Below are 16,482 nucleotides of genomic sequence, written 5' to 3' on the forward strand. Positions count from 1 at the left end.
AGAAACTTTACTCCTTACTTGTTAGTACCACACATGCTTTCCACACACAATATATCAGAAAGCCTCATATCAGGCATCGTGTTGGTGTTATGACACTGGATAATCGAATTTCTCAGGCAGAAAAGAAGGCGATGGATGATGGCCTTGCCTTTATGAGACAACCAAGTCCTGAGACTCTGCACCAGTATCAACTATTGAGAGATGATCTAGTTGCTCTACAGCAATGAGTACAAACAGATTCCTGGCACAAATTAACAGACAGCATCAACCATCAAACAAGCATCGATTCCATGTGGCACCTCATCAACAGGATTGTGAAGAAGAAACCCCCAAGTGTCCTCCACCACAGCCCTGCTCAGTATGCACAGGACCTTATTGATGAGTGGTCAGCACAGTCATGAACCATCAACCTTCCAGCTCATATACAAGACTCTCTCTCTTCACAAAAAAACCATCATGCCTTACGTCTCAGTTCCGCCTTACTAAGCAGTGATGAAGAGGACGATGTACCCATAACTAAGGGAGAGCTACGACGTGCCTTAGCAAGGAGGAAGAAGTCAGCTCCTGGTGATGATGGTATCACCTATGCAGTCCTTTGCACACTCATAAAAATACCTGCCAACCCTCTCTTTCGGCTCTACAACCTCTGCCTCTGCCTGGGATATGTGCCCCTAGCATGGACTCATAGTACAATTGTACCCGTTTCCAAGCCTGGTACTGACAAATTTTGTCCTATCTCCCTCACCTCCTGTTTCTGCAAAGTATTTGAACGTATTCTCCTCTCACGCCTTATGTTCCGGCTGCAAGATAAGCTTTCGTCTAGAATATACGGCTTCTTACCCCAACGAGGAACACATCATTGTCTCATGGAGCTCTACACTCGTCTCTCCCCAACCAGTGTTGTAGCCTTCATTGATTTGAAAAGTGCATTTGATGTTGCAAATAGAGACATTATTTTAGACCAGCTTATTGATTTTGGAATCAAGGGAAACCTTTTGAGGTGGATACGTGGATATCTTCGAAATAGAGTCTCTCGTGTGCTGTTTAAGGGAGCATTGAGCACTGCAAAGGAACTTGAACTTGGTATTCCACAAGGGGGAGTACTTAGTCCATTTTTATTTAATATCCTCCTACATCGCCTTCTTTCCTTACTTCCTGATACTGATAACACAACCATCACTTGCTACGCAGACGATATTTGCATTCATTCAACCTCCCCGGATCACTTGCAACGCTTCCTTTCTTCCTTCTATGAATCAGCATCCTCCTGTGGTGTTATCATCTCCCCAGGAAAAAGTAGAATCTTCTCCCCAAGGCCAGCAAGGAATCTACCAGAATTTACTGTGGGGAACAATGTTGTACCTTTATGCACACAATATATTTATTTGGGAGCGCCAGTGCGAATTACACCATCCATTCCAACAAGACAGAGAGTACATCCCATTGTTCAAGATCTGCTGGCCCGGTTACAGCGACGCCTGACTCCTCTCAAGTGGCTTACTAATTATTCTGCAGGAGTATCTATCCCAGTTGCCAGAAACATATATATTGCTTTCATCCGCTCAATGATAGATTATCTTTCCCCTGCACTATGTCAACTCTCCAGATCAACTCTACAGCTGCTTGAAAAATTCCAGAACCAAGCAATGAGATTCATTCTAGGTTGTCCAGCATCCACTAGAATTGTAAACATGCAACACGAACTCCGTCTCCCTCCACTCGTTAAGCGAATATACTCCAATGTCACCTACTTCAGTATCAAATGCCTGTATTACCCTCACCTGTCTCCTCACTATTCAAACATCATCAGAACTTCTCTTGATCTAGATGCACCTCGTCCACAACTACGCCAAGGGGGACGTACACTAGTTAGTACTGTCTGTTCAAGCATTCGGGGGCTTGACATCAACATCGTGGCAGAGAACGTGGATCATGGCCTTGCACCCTGGCAGACTTCTGTGCCAGCAATCTCTTACACTCCAGTCTCTAAGACTGACTTGCCTCAACTTCAACAACAACGTGCATTGGAGACCATCGACAGACTATCCTCATCCCTCAGTGTAGCTCATCACCTCTACACAGACGGCTCCCTACAGCAGGATGGCAGTGCTGGATGTGCTGTTTTCTCCCCCACTTTGGAACCCCCGCCAGAGGCCTGGACAGGCCGTCGCCTCCCAAAGTCATCAAGCTCCACGTATTGTGAACTACATGGACTTCTAGATGCAGTTATTTTAATCGCACGGACCAGAAACAACGGCTTGATCATCTGCGACTCGCAACCAGCACTCCAAGCCCTTTCATCACATAAGCCAGCATACCAGCCCCTGGTTACACAAATACATAGGCAACTAGACATGGCCAACATGAGCTCACTGGTAGTGCGCTTCCTATGGATTCCCTCTCACGTGGGCCTTCTGGCTAACAACACCGTTGGCCATATCGCAAAGGCTGCCTGTCAGCTGGATCCTCCAGATGCTGATGCTCCCAGTCCATCTCTCCTTTGCTGCAGAAAAATGGTGCGCCAAGCTGCTCGCTCACATACTCATCATCGTAGTAATGCCGAGAGAGCCACCAGTGTATCAATACAGCATTATGATCACTTCTTTCCTCACCAACACAAGTATCGACGCAGTGGACTCATGGTTCGTCAAAATAACGTGGTTTGTGCGCGTCTTCGGCTGGGTTGGCGACCAGTTTGGCAGGTGGCTGAGCAAGATGGAGTTCCTCACTTCTCCTCCTGTAGGTTATGTGACGCGCCCAACGCCAACACCCTGGAACACTATTGCCTGGAATGTCCACTTGTTAGTGACATATTACCCCAAAGACTCACAGTAGTTGATATATGTAAAAAATTATTGACAGATAATAATTTGCTCGATGAGATCCTCATGCGACATCCTCACTTTGGTGGATACTGAATAATCAGCTGTTTTGTAATACTAATTAAAGATAGGTACAACCTACCTACGAAATCAAACTAAATTTAATTTGTATTCCATATGAATTCATTTGTATAACCTTTAATATATAGAAATGAGCAATATTATTTTTAATATGTACTAGATATCTGTCTATACTTTATTTTGTATTCCTTTGTATAACCTTCATTATGTGCTGTAGATGTAAACAATACTGTTTTGATATGTACTTAAATGTCTGTATATACTTTATTTTTTTTATTCTTTAGGCATAACTTGATTACATAGATGTAAACAATATTATTACCATGTACTCAAATGTCTGACGCCAATGGGCGCAATAAATTGATTGAAAAAAAATATTAATTTGTTTACTCTGCAGGATCTCTAGTACCTAGTACTTAAAATAATTCTACCAGTTGTTTCGTTGACACATGTAGCTATTATCTAATGATTTTTTGAAATAAAATAAAAATATGTTTAGGACAAAAGTGTGAAAGTATAGTTATGTTCGATGACAATTTACTTTAAGTTGGACAAGATTTACACTTTATTCGTAGTATTGTATGGTTATAAAACAATTTGGATCGATTGCAAATACTGTGTACAACACAGGATGGGGGGATCCCTCTACATAAAAGTACTACAATTTTCTAGAACTTTCGATGAAAAAGATATGATGGTAAGAAAAACACAAAATTTAGCAAATTAAAAGTTAGCGATAAGCATAACGTGAATAAAAATTTAAAAATATATGATGAGTCAATAGGTTATGGGTAATGTAATAACGACGTAGTAAAGGTTATAGGAGTGATTCGTGTGGAAAGAAAATAGTTAACGTATTCGTAGTTTGAGTAGAACGTCAAAATCCATCACGCATTAGCAACGAGGTCGCCCATTGTTGCCGATAATGTCAATTGTCCATAAAAAAGAAGGAAAAAAATACTGATTAGGTATGACTCGCCCAAAAACCTCAAACAATCGGCGGACATCGGTAAGACAAAACACCGGTATGTGATACTGAACAAGACCAGAATATTCTCCTTATGGCGCTGGCTACGACTTCGTATTAGATTTAGTGCAAATCCGAATGGCATTTTATCGTTACCCAAGGCTTATTAATAGTTTATATAATTCTAATTTTCGTTCGATTGTCATGGTGGTTCGACGTGTCTGGCTTACAGTATAAATGTAAGGTAACTAGGGGAAATTTATTAATAGTAGGCGTTTTCGAGCATCGCACTCAGTGTTTTCAGTTGCGTGACTCTTGCTATAACCGTAATAAATAAGTCTTAGTTCATTTAAATCTCTTGATTGTTTGACATGTGTTGATTCATTGAAATTAAAATTACAAGTGCGAAATTATTAACGGCGGACGTGTTCCGAACATCACGCTGAACTACGTTTTCCGCTGCGTTAGATTGCTGCTAAACGCTGCTTGCTTTCTAGACCCACTGGTGGACTTTGAATTGTAAACATGGCGGCAACAAATTACGAAAACTTGGAAGTTTTGGAGGAGAGGGTCCGGAAGCTAGAGGAGAAGATATTCGGCCCCCTGCCCAAAGATGCGGAGTACCCTGAGGTAAGATAATATCCGGTTAATTAATGCTTTAGATGGTTTTAAATGAGTTTTTATGGCGGTTTGCGGTAGGGAACCTTGGACTAAGCTAGGCTTTAGCCTAGACGAGGTTCAGTGGAGTCGTATGTAAGTAATTAATATTTTTATTGGATTTTAACCTTTTTAGACTTTATTTTCATTGTAAAAATTATTATTTAGTTCTAAACTCTCATAGTTAGGTTGTTTCCGCTCTGTCTTTGCGTAGCCCCAGACGAGCCTATACCGAGCCCTAGACGAAGGTCAAAATGTCGTTATTATCATTATTAATAAGGTTAATAATACAATATTTGGTATTTCTACAGAAGCAGTCCACACGAACTGCAAGGAACGTAACCGCGGATACACTAGGGATTGGGGCGTCCAATGTATTTTGCGGTGTTTAGTACCTAGTACTGGCCCTTGGGGGTTAATTACAGTCGTCCGAATAAATATTACTTAAAATTCTTGTTCAGTAGGTAAAACTGCATACAAAAACCGCAACTGCCATAGTCTAGGCTGCCACGAATAAGTATACCCTAGATCTACCCAATATTTTAATTTATTATCTGGCAGAAGGTTAGGGGTAGGTAAGGTTAGTAAGGTCGTATACCCATATACTAAATGCCCACTACAGTTAAATTTTTGCCCTAGACCAAACCATATAACCCCCGCCCCCACCCTTACCCAGAATATTGGCGTATTTTTCCCAATTATGCTTTTATTCATTGATAAGTAGCTTCTACACCTACACACTTGTGCTTAGGTTAGCCTAAACCTAGGCTATTTTCTATTGTATGGTAACAGCCTACTGTAGAATAGGCCAGTTGGTAGAACTGAAATTGACTACTGCACCCCTCTTGGTTCGGTAGCAAGGCCTGTCAGTCTCTGTGCGAAATGGGCGCAGTGCTTAGCACCCGCCCCTTATTGTGATGAAAAAATCATGACAAAAAGATGGCAATTATCGTAACCATGAAAGTCATAAATGTCAGTGGAAGTGTTGGTAGAAGGTATCATAAGATTATAAAAATAGATATAAAACATTTATAAGAAGCATCAGTAAAAGATGGTAGATATCATAAAGATCCGTAATGCCATAGAAATAATCTGAAGATTCAGTAAGACATTAAATATAAAAACAAATAAAAGACAGGATCAGAAGTATGTATCAATAAAAGACAATCAATAGCATGAACATAATAAAATACATGAACGTATTGAGAAACGTCAGTAAAAGATGGTAAGTATTGTGAAAATTGATAAAAGGCAACATCAACAGGTATCAAGAAAATACAGTAAATAATCTGCTTGGCTGGCTGTGCACACTTTCTGATAAGTATGCCAAGTTGAGACGATCTAAGGGGCAAATCCTCCTCGCAGGTCTGGCTGGGTCTTATTCACTCGATATTTAATTGGTGAAACAAGAATACATACTATTCAAAAGATTGAAATTTTGTCAACATAATGTGATATATGAAAGCCCCATACGAACTAAAATAAGCATGTGATGCTCTTCGTAAAATATGTTTTCAAGGCAGTTTTGAAATCCAATATGGCGTCTTTCGTGTGGCTGGCCGGTCTAATCATGGACTGTCCACCATCTTTCCCAGCCTTCCCAGCACTCATTTGAACAATGTTAGTGTATATATGTAACGTTTATTGATCTTATTCAAGATTGCAGTTGTAATCAGCACAATAAAACATTTTGTTGCCTATATTAGTGAAAGTATGAAACTTGTTATTCCCGGGGTCATGGTTTGAACTGAATTCATTTTTACCTTGTAATCGGTGGTTTTATCCTTACTGCCATCACAACTGAAACTCCACAGTGCTTATTTGATTGTCATTATACACATTTTGGTCTTAATTCACTCCACATTGCACTTGAACCACGTTGCTGTTCCTGGTTCCTAAGCGCTCACTCCACAAACACAGTTACGAGCAGCAGGTGACGACACTGTTGATGATGTGCAAAGCTTTATTCCCTTAATTGTTTACTTTACTCATTATTTAGTTTAACTTTACTTTGTTATTTCAAAATGTTTATTTAATTCATGTCTATTATCCCTTTTTTGCAACCAAATTACCCCGAAAAATTACAGATATTTCTAAAGTAGATACAATCCAATGTTTCTAACCTTGTCATACATATGGCTGCCGAAAACCATCTTGGAGCAGACGACGATTAGTGATTATATATATATATATTATATTTTTTTTGCTAGCACTTTTCATTGATTTAAGTCTATATTAGTATTTTGATTTTTTTAATAACTGTATACCAGAAATAAATGTAACCTTTAATGTTTGCATGCTATGAATGGCAAAATCATCGTTGCCACATTAGTGGAGCTTCACACATACGCCGATGCATTATGATAAGTTGTTTCCATGAATTCTAGTTGTCATAGTAATGCTATAATGATGAAATTGCTTTAATATTTATGTATATATACTTTCAATACATAGGCTAATTTCACCAATTTCCACTTTTTATGTAAGTCTTATACCCAGTTTGGAGGGTGAACACATACCAATTGGCAACACAGAGAGAGAGAGAGAGAGAGAGAGAGAAAGGAAGGACAGGGGTGGCGGTGGAGGTGGGGGGAGAGGGTAGGTGGAGCTTTTTACGCGTGGTCGTATCCATTTCTGGATAATGGAGTTTTTGTCTCTTGGTACAAGGACAAGTTATTCTTTATGATTAGTGATTCACGATACCCTTATAAATTACGGCACTGGGTGTAATACACTATAGCAAAATCTCGTTCTGATAAGAGTGTTCTTTACAGAAATATTGCCCAAAAACGTGCTTGCACTGTCTCTGAAACCCATAGTAGGTATGCTGCTTAGTTGTCAATCAAGTTTTTTGTAATCAAGTATTTTTTACAAGCTAGCTATTGTGTAAATTTGTATTTTTCTCAATCAAAACATATGCTCCTCAATGCTAGCTTTCCTTTTTTTAATGACTTTCTGGTCATTGCAAATTCGGCCCCATTAATTTCTTATGGTGCGAAAACAGACAGAGGCTCAGGGAGCGAAAGCGATTGCATCACATTATGGCGGTAATCCGGCAGTAAAACATCTTCATATATCCAAAAAGTAAATAATAAAGATATATATGCGCATTACGATTATAACAATTACATGAATAGCTGATAACAATCTGCATGAATAACTGGCAAACTGTTCTGCAAGAAAGCTGAGTATATAGCAATTCATTTACAATAGGTACGAAAGTCAAGATGTCATGATTACATAATACAGGACTTAAAAGAACGTTCTAATTCCGAAAAATAATTACTTAAATTTGAGTCAGAATCGAGTAACTTTTTCAATAATGAATATTTTCAAATTAATCATCATAAATATGTAAAATATTGATGTTTTACTATATATTTAAATAATTATCTAGTGCACGCTTCGTCGTCGTCTTCTACCAAAACGGTAGTTTCCTTAAAACTGCCGTGGCCAGGGACTGTGTTCCGATTGTTGTGATGAAAGTGCCCCAGCGTCTATGGGTACAAGTGTTGTGCGGATTTATCACAGGAAATGGGAAGTTTGTTGACACAAGCGACTCCGCAAACATTGAGATGGCATCAATCTTCTAAGTTATTTAAGCATAAGTAAAAATTTCAAAAGCGGTTTGGTGAAATTTGCACTGTGTTGGACATCCTTTTCACTACCCCCTGTTGAAAACTTTAAATTTGGCCTTAACTTCTAACTTTGGAGAAAATACTTACTTCGAAAGGAGAGTAGAGGTCTTTAGCTCTGTCTCTCACCAACAAGAAGTCGCGACTGATGAACATCTCCGGTGTCAGGACGTGATATAAGTACTTTTTTGGAGGGTGGCCATCCGTGACCGTCGGTGTGTTGGGCTAGTCCATGCAGTTGTTTACCCTAATTGTAAAACAAAAGACTAATAGTAGCCATGCCCCTCTGGTTTAATAATACCATTTTATGTGCAAAATGGGTACTAAGCTTAGTACCAGCCTCTCGGGCTTGAATGTAAACTCGTAAACAAAAGACAGATAAATATCATACATATGAAAGTCATACATAAAAACAAAGACCAAACAAAAGGCGGTAAATATTCGGTTGGCGACTAGTAGTAGTCTTCAGTTTTACCAAGGTAGGCTGGTTATGTTGTATTTCCTTAGGAATGCCTACTACTGTATGGGCAAGCCTAGGCCAGACCACATGACCCCACCCAGTCGACATTTTCCCAATTATACTTTTATACCTCATCAATTGACTTCTATGAGCATATGAGCTTAGTCTTTGGTTTATTTTATACAATAATAACACTGCAAAATACTAGTTGCACCACTTTATGCTGTGTGCAATGGTAAGCTTGGCCGTCAGTGTTGGCCAAATCCTTCCCAGCCAGTTCAGGTCATGGTCTCGTAAGATGGGTAATGGTAATGGAAATTTAGGTCTGGATGCATCTTTATTGAGTTGTCGTTTACTTGCTTTTAAGCAAGCTATATGTTAAAATAGGCCCATCATGCACATCTCATGTTCAGTTGTACCTGTTTTACTTTAATACCACAACATTATTGGAGTTTATATGCTGTGCTCTTAAGTCTCCTTAATACTACTACATACTTACCATGAAAATTATAATAAAATTTATTACAAATTATGGAGATAGGTACTTAACATTGATTATGTTTTTGCATTCATACTGATGGGGTTAGTAATAAGCATGGTCTATATGAGGGTTGTTTTGATAAAAGAAATGTCTTACTTATTTTCTTTCTTCCATATAACAGTTTTTATGCATTTTTAGTGTATTACAGTTGACTTCCGCCTATATGCGTTCCCGATTCACTGTCGCACCTGTTCATGGATTTATGTTTGGAATGTATATAGTACTGTATACCCATTACCTATTCACAGTATTTTTCATAGAGAAAATATTCACTAATTACTGTAGTTTCATATCATTTTCTTGACTAAATGCATTTTGTATGATGTAACTGTGTATTGAAATTCTTAGGTATTAGGAAATTTAGAGGGTTTTTCGATGTTTGAACTATCAAAATAGGCAGTTATAACTGATTTTACAGGTGTTAAGTATTCACGGATTTCAGCTATTCGGGGGCGGGTGGGGGGGCGGGGGGTGGGAAGGTTGTGGTCCTTATCCCCCACAAATCCAAAGGAGTTGACTGTAATTCATTTAGATGGTTAGAAATTAAGTAATTATTGAACCCAGTTATCATAATACAGGCAGTCCCCGGTTATCGGCGATCTTGTTATGGCGCTTGTATAGCACTTATTAGCGCTGAGACTAGATTATTTGCTCTGATAACTGGGATCAGCCTATTAATGCCAATTTTTGGTTGTCGTACCGTCGGGAACAGAATTACCTCCGATAACCTAGTTTAATGTATATCCATTCTTCATTTACTGTTCATAAATCATCCTTTACTAGTCATCAAATTTTCTTTCACTCATTTTATCTCTTCATGGTTAGATATGCAGAACAGTAGTGTCAAGGTATTTACCCTCTCTGACCTGATATAAGGAAGATCTGGCAATATTTTTGCCACATCTACATGATATCCCAACTTCGGTCAAGGTTTTGTGAATCATATCTGGGAAAAAATGACATCTAAAACATATTACATATTTGTGATTTTGGTTTGAATATTGATAAAAAGTGGAATTATACATAGGCTAGCTAATTTTCCCCATTCCCACTATTTTGAGTTGGGCTACCTCCAAAGCTCTGTTCCACTGAGGTAACTTTGATACTGTATTTATCGCATGAAAGGCTTCAGTGGTGAGAACTAGGGATGAAAATTTGAAATGTAGGCTTTGGTTTGCTTAATGAAAGTCTCTGTGTAGATAACAATTTTTGGAAAGTCTCGGTGTAGATGAAAATGGAGCACTGTTGTTGACAAGTCGATTCTCTATGGTGAAGGAATAATAATTTCCCAATATCTTCCCACAGGTGGTGTCTACATTAGCCTCGCTGGGTGGACAGCTTGGTAGTGCACTAGGAACCAGAGACCGCATGATGATGGTGATGAAGAGACGTAAGTATCACTCAAGTGTTACAGATGTAAACATGAAAGATTATAATATGTATTACTAATTAGGCACTGGAAAATTGTATTATCTCAACACAAATTTTCAAATATTTGCATGCTTACAAATCATTGCCCTACATGGATTTTTAACATCAGTTTTGTTCATGAAACTTACCTGTCAGATATATATATAGCTGTAATTTCTGAGTCCGACAGAATTTCAAAAACTTCCGGCAGACGCAGTGGTCGGCCAGGTGGTTAGTACCCATTCCCAGCGCTGGGAGGCGGGTATCAGGAACCATTCCCATTTTCTATTCATATTTTTTTCTGTCGCCAGTACTGTAAACACCTGTTTGTTCATGAAACTTACCTGACAGATATATATATAGCTGTATTTTCTGAAGTCCGACAGAATTTAAAAATTCGCGGCACACGCAGTGGGCGGCCAGGTGGTAGTACCCATTCCCGCCGCTGGGAGGCGGATATCAGGAACTATTCCCATTTTCTATGCATATTTTTTTCTGTCGCCGGTCGGTAAACAACTGTTTACAGACCTCCGCTTAGGATTTTGAAAAACTTCATTAGCCACTTAAGTATCCTAATTATTCTTTCGATTATTAACTTGGATTTGTGGCTAGGCATATGCTATCGTAAATTTTTTCATTGCATTTGATGTCTGAAGCTAGTTAGCCTAGTTTCAGACTTTGTTGTCTGCACGGTACTCGCTTAGTATATATGACGTTTACATGTTTTCTTTGCATAAGGTAATTAGTGTAATGTGTGACTGATTACGGAAGAAGGAGGATTCATTTACGCTTTTTAGAGCGTGTTAGAATCAGGAGTTTTCCTCCATAGTAAACAGAAGTTAAAAATAATGAACCTTCTAACCTCCTGTAGATTTTATTTTGCCTAACCCTGTGGTATGGCTTACGGGCCTAGAAGAAGTGTCTGCTAGAGGATTACATCAAGTAATCTTAGACTAAAGTGCTCGCTCTCCAATCAGTGTTGTGAAGTGTAGTGCCCTTGTGTTGTGGAGGGGGCGTCAGATCGGCCCATAATGCTCTAGGCCTGGACCTCTGTCGGACTCCCATGATCAGGGAGAGGGCATGTCGAAAGCCGCAAGAGGGTTACGGGGGCTCCCCACCGATCTGGCGTCCCTTCGGCATAACCTGTTGAGCTTCCCAGGCTGCTAAAGATCGTGCACGTGCACGAATCTTGAAGGATTGCTTCTCGTCCTCCGAGGCGTCCTCCCCACACAGGGGTTGGAGTTCTCGGAAGGACTCGCGCCCCCTAAAGAAGCTTGAGAGAAGAGGACGCTTCACGTCCTCTCTCTCGTCAGCGAGAGGAATGAAAAGTAAAGAGACCACATTTTCCCTTTTAGAAGAATGCACTGGCTCTTTTTCTAAGGGACATTTAAGGAGGTCCCATTCATCTTGCCAGAAGAGTGATTTGAGCCTCCTGCGGGTGAACGCTCATGTATATATCATTTATACATTATTAGGAGGCTCATTCATCTTGCCAGAAGAGTGATTTGAGCCTCCTGCGAGTGACCGCTCATGTATACATCATTTATACATTATTAAGGAGGCTCATTCATCTTGCCAGAAGAGTGATTTGAGCCTCCTGCGAGTGAACGCTCATGTATACATCATTTATACATTATTAAAGAGGCTCATCATCTTGCCAGAAGAGTGATTTGAGCCTCCTCCTGCGAGTGAAACGCTCATGTATATGAACGCTCATGTATATATCTCTTATACATTATTAAGGAGGTTCATTCATCTTGCCAGAAGAGTGATTTGAGCCTCCTGCGAGTGAACGCTCATGAAGTTAGAGCTGTTTCAACCTCGCTAGCATTCCAAAAGAATTTGGTAATCAAGGACATTTTCGTCTCCTCTCCTCATGGCGCTCCGTATACGTTATGTAACGTTCGCTTTACTTCGAAAAAGCAAGCTGATAAGTTTGACGGACCGGCAAGCTGCTTTGCACAGTCAAACAACTTATGTCTCTGGTCGGCATAAGAAGGGCAATTTAGACGTGAGGAAGCTTTTGGAGGTGCTCGACGTCCTATAAGTAGAGACATTCTCCAGGACGCTCGGCAAGCACCTTGCGGAAGACGGAAAGCCATACGTCTTCCTTTAGTGTTCACACTCTTCAGGGACATCGTGCGGCTTCTCCATATAGAACTCGCATGAGGACGTCCCTTAAAAATATTCAATGTCATCATACGCAAAACGCGGTTCGTCATAAACATTGAGATGTTGGCAAGGTCGCTCGCCAGGACGCCTCTTGGCGGGCCTTGCATGCATCAAGGCGCTCAACGAGTTCCTCTCTGAAACGTCGTTCAAGAAGACTTGGTGTTCTCTGCTCAGACACGCTCGTAGCAAGCAGGCGTTTTTGAGGACGCTAAGCAGGACGCTTTTGAGGACGCTCGGCAGGACGCTTTCCAGCACGCTTTTGAGGACGCTCAGCAGGACGCTTTTGTGGACATTCGCCAGGACGCTTCGGTGGAAAGCTCGGCAGGACGCTTTGCGACGAGAAAAGACTTGTTGAAGGCGTCTTATTTGCTGTTGAGGACATTTCTTTACAGAAATTTTTAAAAAGGATTCGGAGTTAGCGGAGAGACATACCCGAATTTTTTTCTTCGATCTCTCTTTCCTCTTCATCGATTTCTTTGAGAATCGGGAAGATTATATACTTGGATTCCTGGGTGACTTTCGGTCATGTTAAAGGGTTTTCCCCTATTAGCAAAGTGCTAATAGTTTTGTCAAGTCAGGACGTTTTCCCCATTGTCATTTAAGTGGGGGACCCCTCATAAATGGGGTAGTTCTCATTGACATAGTTTTTAACGTTTTTTATCGTTTAAAAGCGGATAAACTCATTAACAAATTTCGGAAGAGCTCTCATTCATTTTCAGAGGCTCATCCGGGGTTAAGAGAAAGACTTGTAGACTATCCAGGAAGTCTTTTGTCCAATATCATAAGAACATTGAACGGTCTTTTCGATCCTCGGTTCTCTCTTGATGATCTCTATTCGAATATTACTCCCTTTTCTTGGAAAAGAGTCTTGGCAAAGAGTCAAGGAGTTCTTTTAAAAGTCTCGTTCATTAGAATGTGGACAGTCGTTTTCCTTTCTTTCTCTCTTCCTCGTCGAGGAAAGATGTAGTAGAGAATTCGATGTTCAAACTTTGCGTCATTTTGCTAACGCATGGGTCAAGTCATATACGCATATCGTATTTACCTCTGCGGATAGAAGCCGAAAGAACTGTTGTTCTAATGTATTTATTTGACACTCCCTTCAACCTTCCAAGAGTTTTCAGAGTAAGAACAATCTTCAGGTATTGTTACGACAACACCAAACTCAGCTTCTGTATTTAGCGAATTCTGTTTCGTTTAAATAGGCCTGCTTGAGAGTTTTCCTTTTGCTCGATAATATCATACCTATTCCTTCGTAAAGGGAGTAGCTGGCAACTCAGGCAGATAGTATTCTGTTCACCATTGAAGCTTTTCTTCAAGGAAGACTTCTCCTTCACTCTTTTTGATAGAGATCGAAGGTGGTCGATCTCCAATCCTTTTTTTTGTTTTCTTGAAGGAAAGAATTTAGGATGGAGATCGTTGTTCAGAATACTATAAATATACTACGTATATTAACCTCGCGACATGATTCTACTAAACAGTTGAATTGTCCGAGGGGTAGGCGCATATCCTAGTTATTCTACGGATTGCGACTTAGACGAGAAGTATTCTAATTGAACTGCAACACCAACTCAGCTTCTGTATTTAGCGAATTGTTTCGTTTAAATATGCCTGCTTGAGAGTTCCCTTTTTGCTCGATAATTTCATACCTATCCCTTCGTAAAAGGAGTAGCTGGCAACTCAGGCACATAGTGCGAGACGATGATCAAGGCTGCTGTTACTGTGAGTGGGTTTGATCTACGCACAGTAGGTAACCAGGCTAGCTCGGTGTCATGCGCGGTGGTTACGTCTCTCTCCCTTGCCGGGGAATGGCTTAATAAACCGTCTCTCTGCCCTACAATCATGGAATTTTAGCCTCGGGTTGAGGAAATTTCTAGTAATCTTGAATGATCATACCTGCCGTTTACTTAGAAATTTCAACAAGATATCTCTTATACTTGTTAGGTGCGGGTTTACCGCACGGTAACATTCTGTACGAATCTACCGCGGCATAGCACTATCATAATGCTCTCCTGCTTATGCAAAGCGCAGCCTTATTTAGGGAAGGAAGCAGGCTGACTGAGGGAAGGATGAGTTTGCTGGGGACCATTTCCTCGCTGGAGAAGCTTGTTTTCCCTGAATAAACAGCAATTCAGACCTCTACAAATTTTCCTCACGAAGAAATTGGAATAACATCAAAGATCCTCGTAATTCTAATTTTCTCTCAACGGCTTGAGGATCACCTCAGGTGATAGCGAGAGGGTGCCAGACATCCGAACAGAGAACAGATGTTCTGGCACATTGTCTGAAAGAATTGGAAGCCAAATTGGTCGGCTCTCCAGTTCCTCGAAGGTGAGGTTGGATCGAGTGGCCCAAATCATCTCGGATAATTTCTCAGCTCTCTCATAGCTCGAGAAGAGAGAATTGGTTATGGGCTTGGGCACGGAACGTAACGATCCTCAAGAGGTTCGTTAAAACTAGTGCACGTCCGTGGGGGTCTTCTCGATCGAAGGCAACAACTACTGACGTCTGAGTAATCCTCACTTAGAAGTATGTCGAAAGTGAGGAGAACTGAGGGCGTCCTTTCGTTAAGTTTTTCGTAATATTGAAGACGAAGGAGCTTCCTAATTAGTTGTTCCCTTATTCATGATCCTAGAGGATTAGCTTTAGTCGCCACATGTTTTGGCCTCTAAGAGGTTGGATTCACAGAGGTCAGGTAATTCAGAGAATTGTCCAAAGACCCTTCCCGAGAGAATCGGTGTAATCTAACATCGTCACTTAGTGAAGTATCAATATCTCTCCTCTGAGTCTGAAGCGTTCAGACTATCGAGAAGCGATAAGATCTTCAAGATATTAGCAGTCTCTTGGCCAAGACAAAGCAGTGCTGCCTATTTTCCAGTTTTCAATCGGGGGGCGAGGGGCCGTTTCTGGAGATAGTGAAAAGGGAAATGACTGTTCCTCCACCTCGACCTCTGTGAATTTCGTTATGGTTCTATCTTTCCGTATGAAGTATGAGATAAGATAGAAGTCCTAACTATTGTAGAATATGCAAATATGTTGTTGACGGCCTCTAGGCTCAGAGATCCGGTTCTGTCAAACAACAAAGCTTCACGATCTTGAGGTCTGTGGAGATCTTGAAATTCTCTGGTATCAAAGGTTCCGGCATGGAACTTAGACGTAGTCTGAGTTTCTGATGCCAAAAGCATTTCGAACCTATCCTTTTTCTGCGAACTTAATACACGTGACCAGAAAGGCTAATATTCTAACCGCTCTAGCCACGGCAAGGAGGGTTAGTGAGGTTTTAGCCATCATCAGAGGTTTGGCTTTAAAGGACATAATGCGGTCTGTCTCTAAGCCTTCCGTTCTTGATAAGAACGAAAACCTGTCTAACCCTTGACCCGAAGGCTTGGAGACCAAGGGTATGGCACAAATTATTGGGCAAGGCATTAGAGAGTCCTGTGCCCTGTAGGGTCTCTCAAGTTTTATCTTGATAAAACTATAGAAAGTCAAGGTCAACGGACAATCTGCGGTGTTCCGTAAAAAGACCAAACTGGTTCATGTCCAAGAACACCCTGGCATTATAGCCAAGGACTTCTTTTAAGAGGTCTCATTCATTATGTTTGCATAAAGATTGAGATTTTTTCTTAATATCAATGCTCAAGAGGTGAGGGCGCGGCCTCGGAAGCATTTCAAACAGAGCATGACACTCAGTAACATCCTTGAGTGTCACGCTTTAGCGAAGCAACTCTGGGTTCGCTTCA

The 16,482-nt window shown here is 40.6% G+C and overlaps 2 protein-coding genes across 2 annotated transcripts in view; both read left to right on the top strand.

Moving 5' to 3' along the window:
* The first annotated feature begins 300 nt into the window (after positions 1 to 300).
* Positions 301 to 2,918, top strand: LOC135225541 (uncharacterized). The gene has a single exon (XM_064264812.1). It carries the CDS (start codon positions 792 to 794, stop codon positions 2,916 to 2,918), a length of 2,127 nt encoding a protein of 708 aa, XP_064120882.1. The 5' UTR covers positions 301 to 791.
* Positions 2,919 to 4,343: 1,425 nt separating this feature from the next.
* The window catches only part of LOC135225866 (uncharacterized), a 30,992-nt gene continuing 18,853 nt past the window's right edge, over positions 4,344 to 16,482 (top strand). The window contains exons 1-2 of the mRNA XM_064265414.1: positions 4,344 to 4,500; positions 10,469 to 10,553. Coding sequence (XP_064121484.1) covers positions 4,396 to 4,500; positions 10,469 to 10,553 — 190 coding nt within the window. The 5' untranslated portion in view covers positions 4,344 to 4,395. The remainder of the gene's footprint in view (positions 4,501 to 10,468; positions 10,554 to 16,482) is intronic.

The sequence above is a fragment of the Macrobrachium nipponense genome, chromosome 13 (assembly GCF_015104395.2).
Source record: "Macrobrachium nipponense isolate FS-2020 chromosome 13, ASM1510439v2, whole genome shotgun sequence".
Classification (NCBI taxonomy): domain Eukaryota; kingdom Metazoa; phylum Arthropoda; class Malacostraca; order Decapoda; family Palaemonidae; genus Macrobrachium; species Macrobrachium nipponense.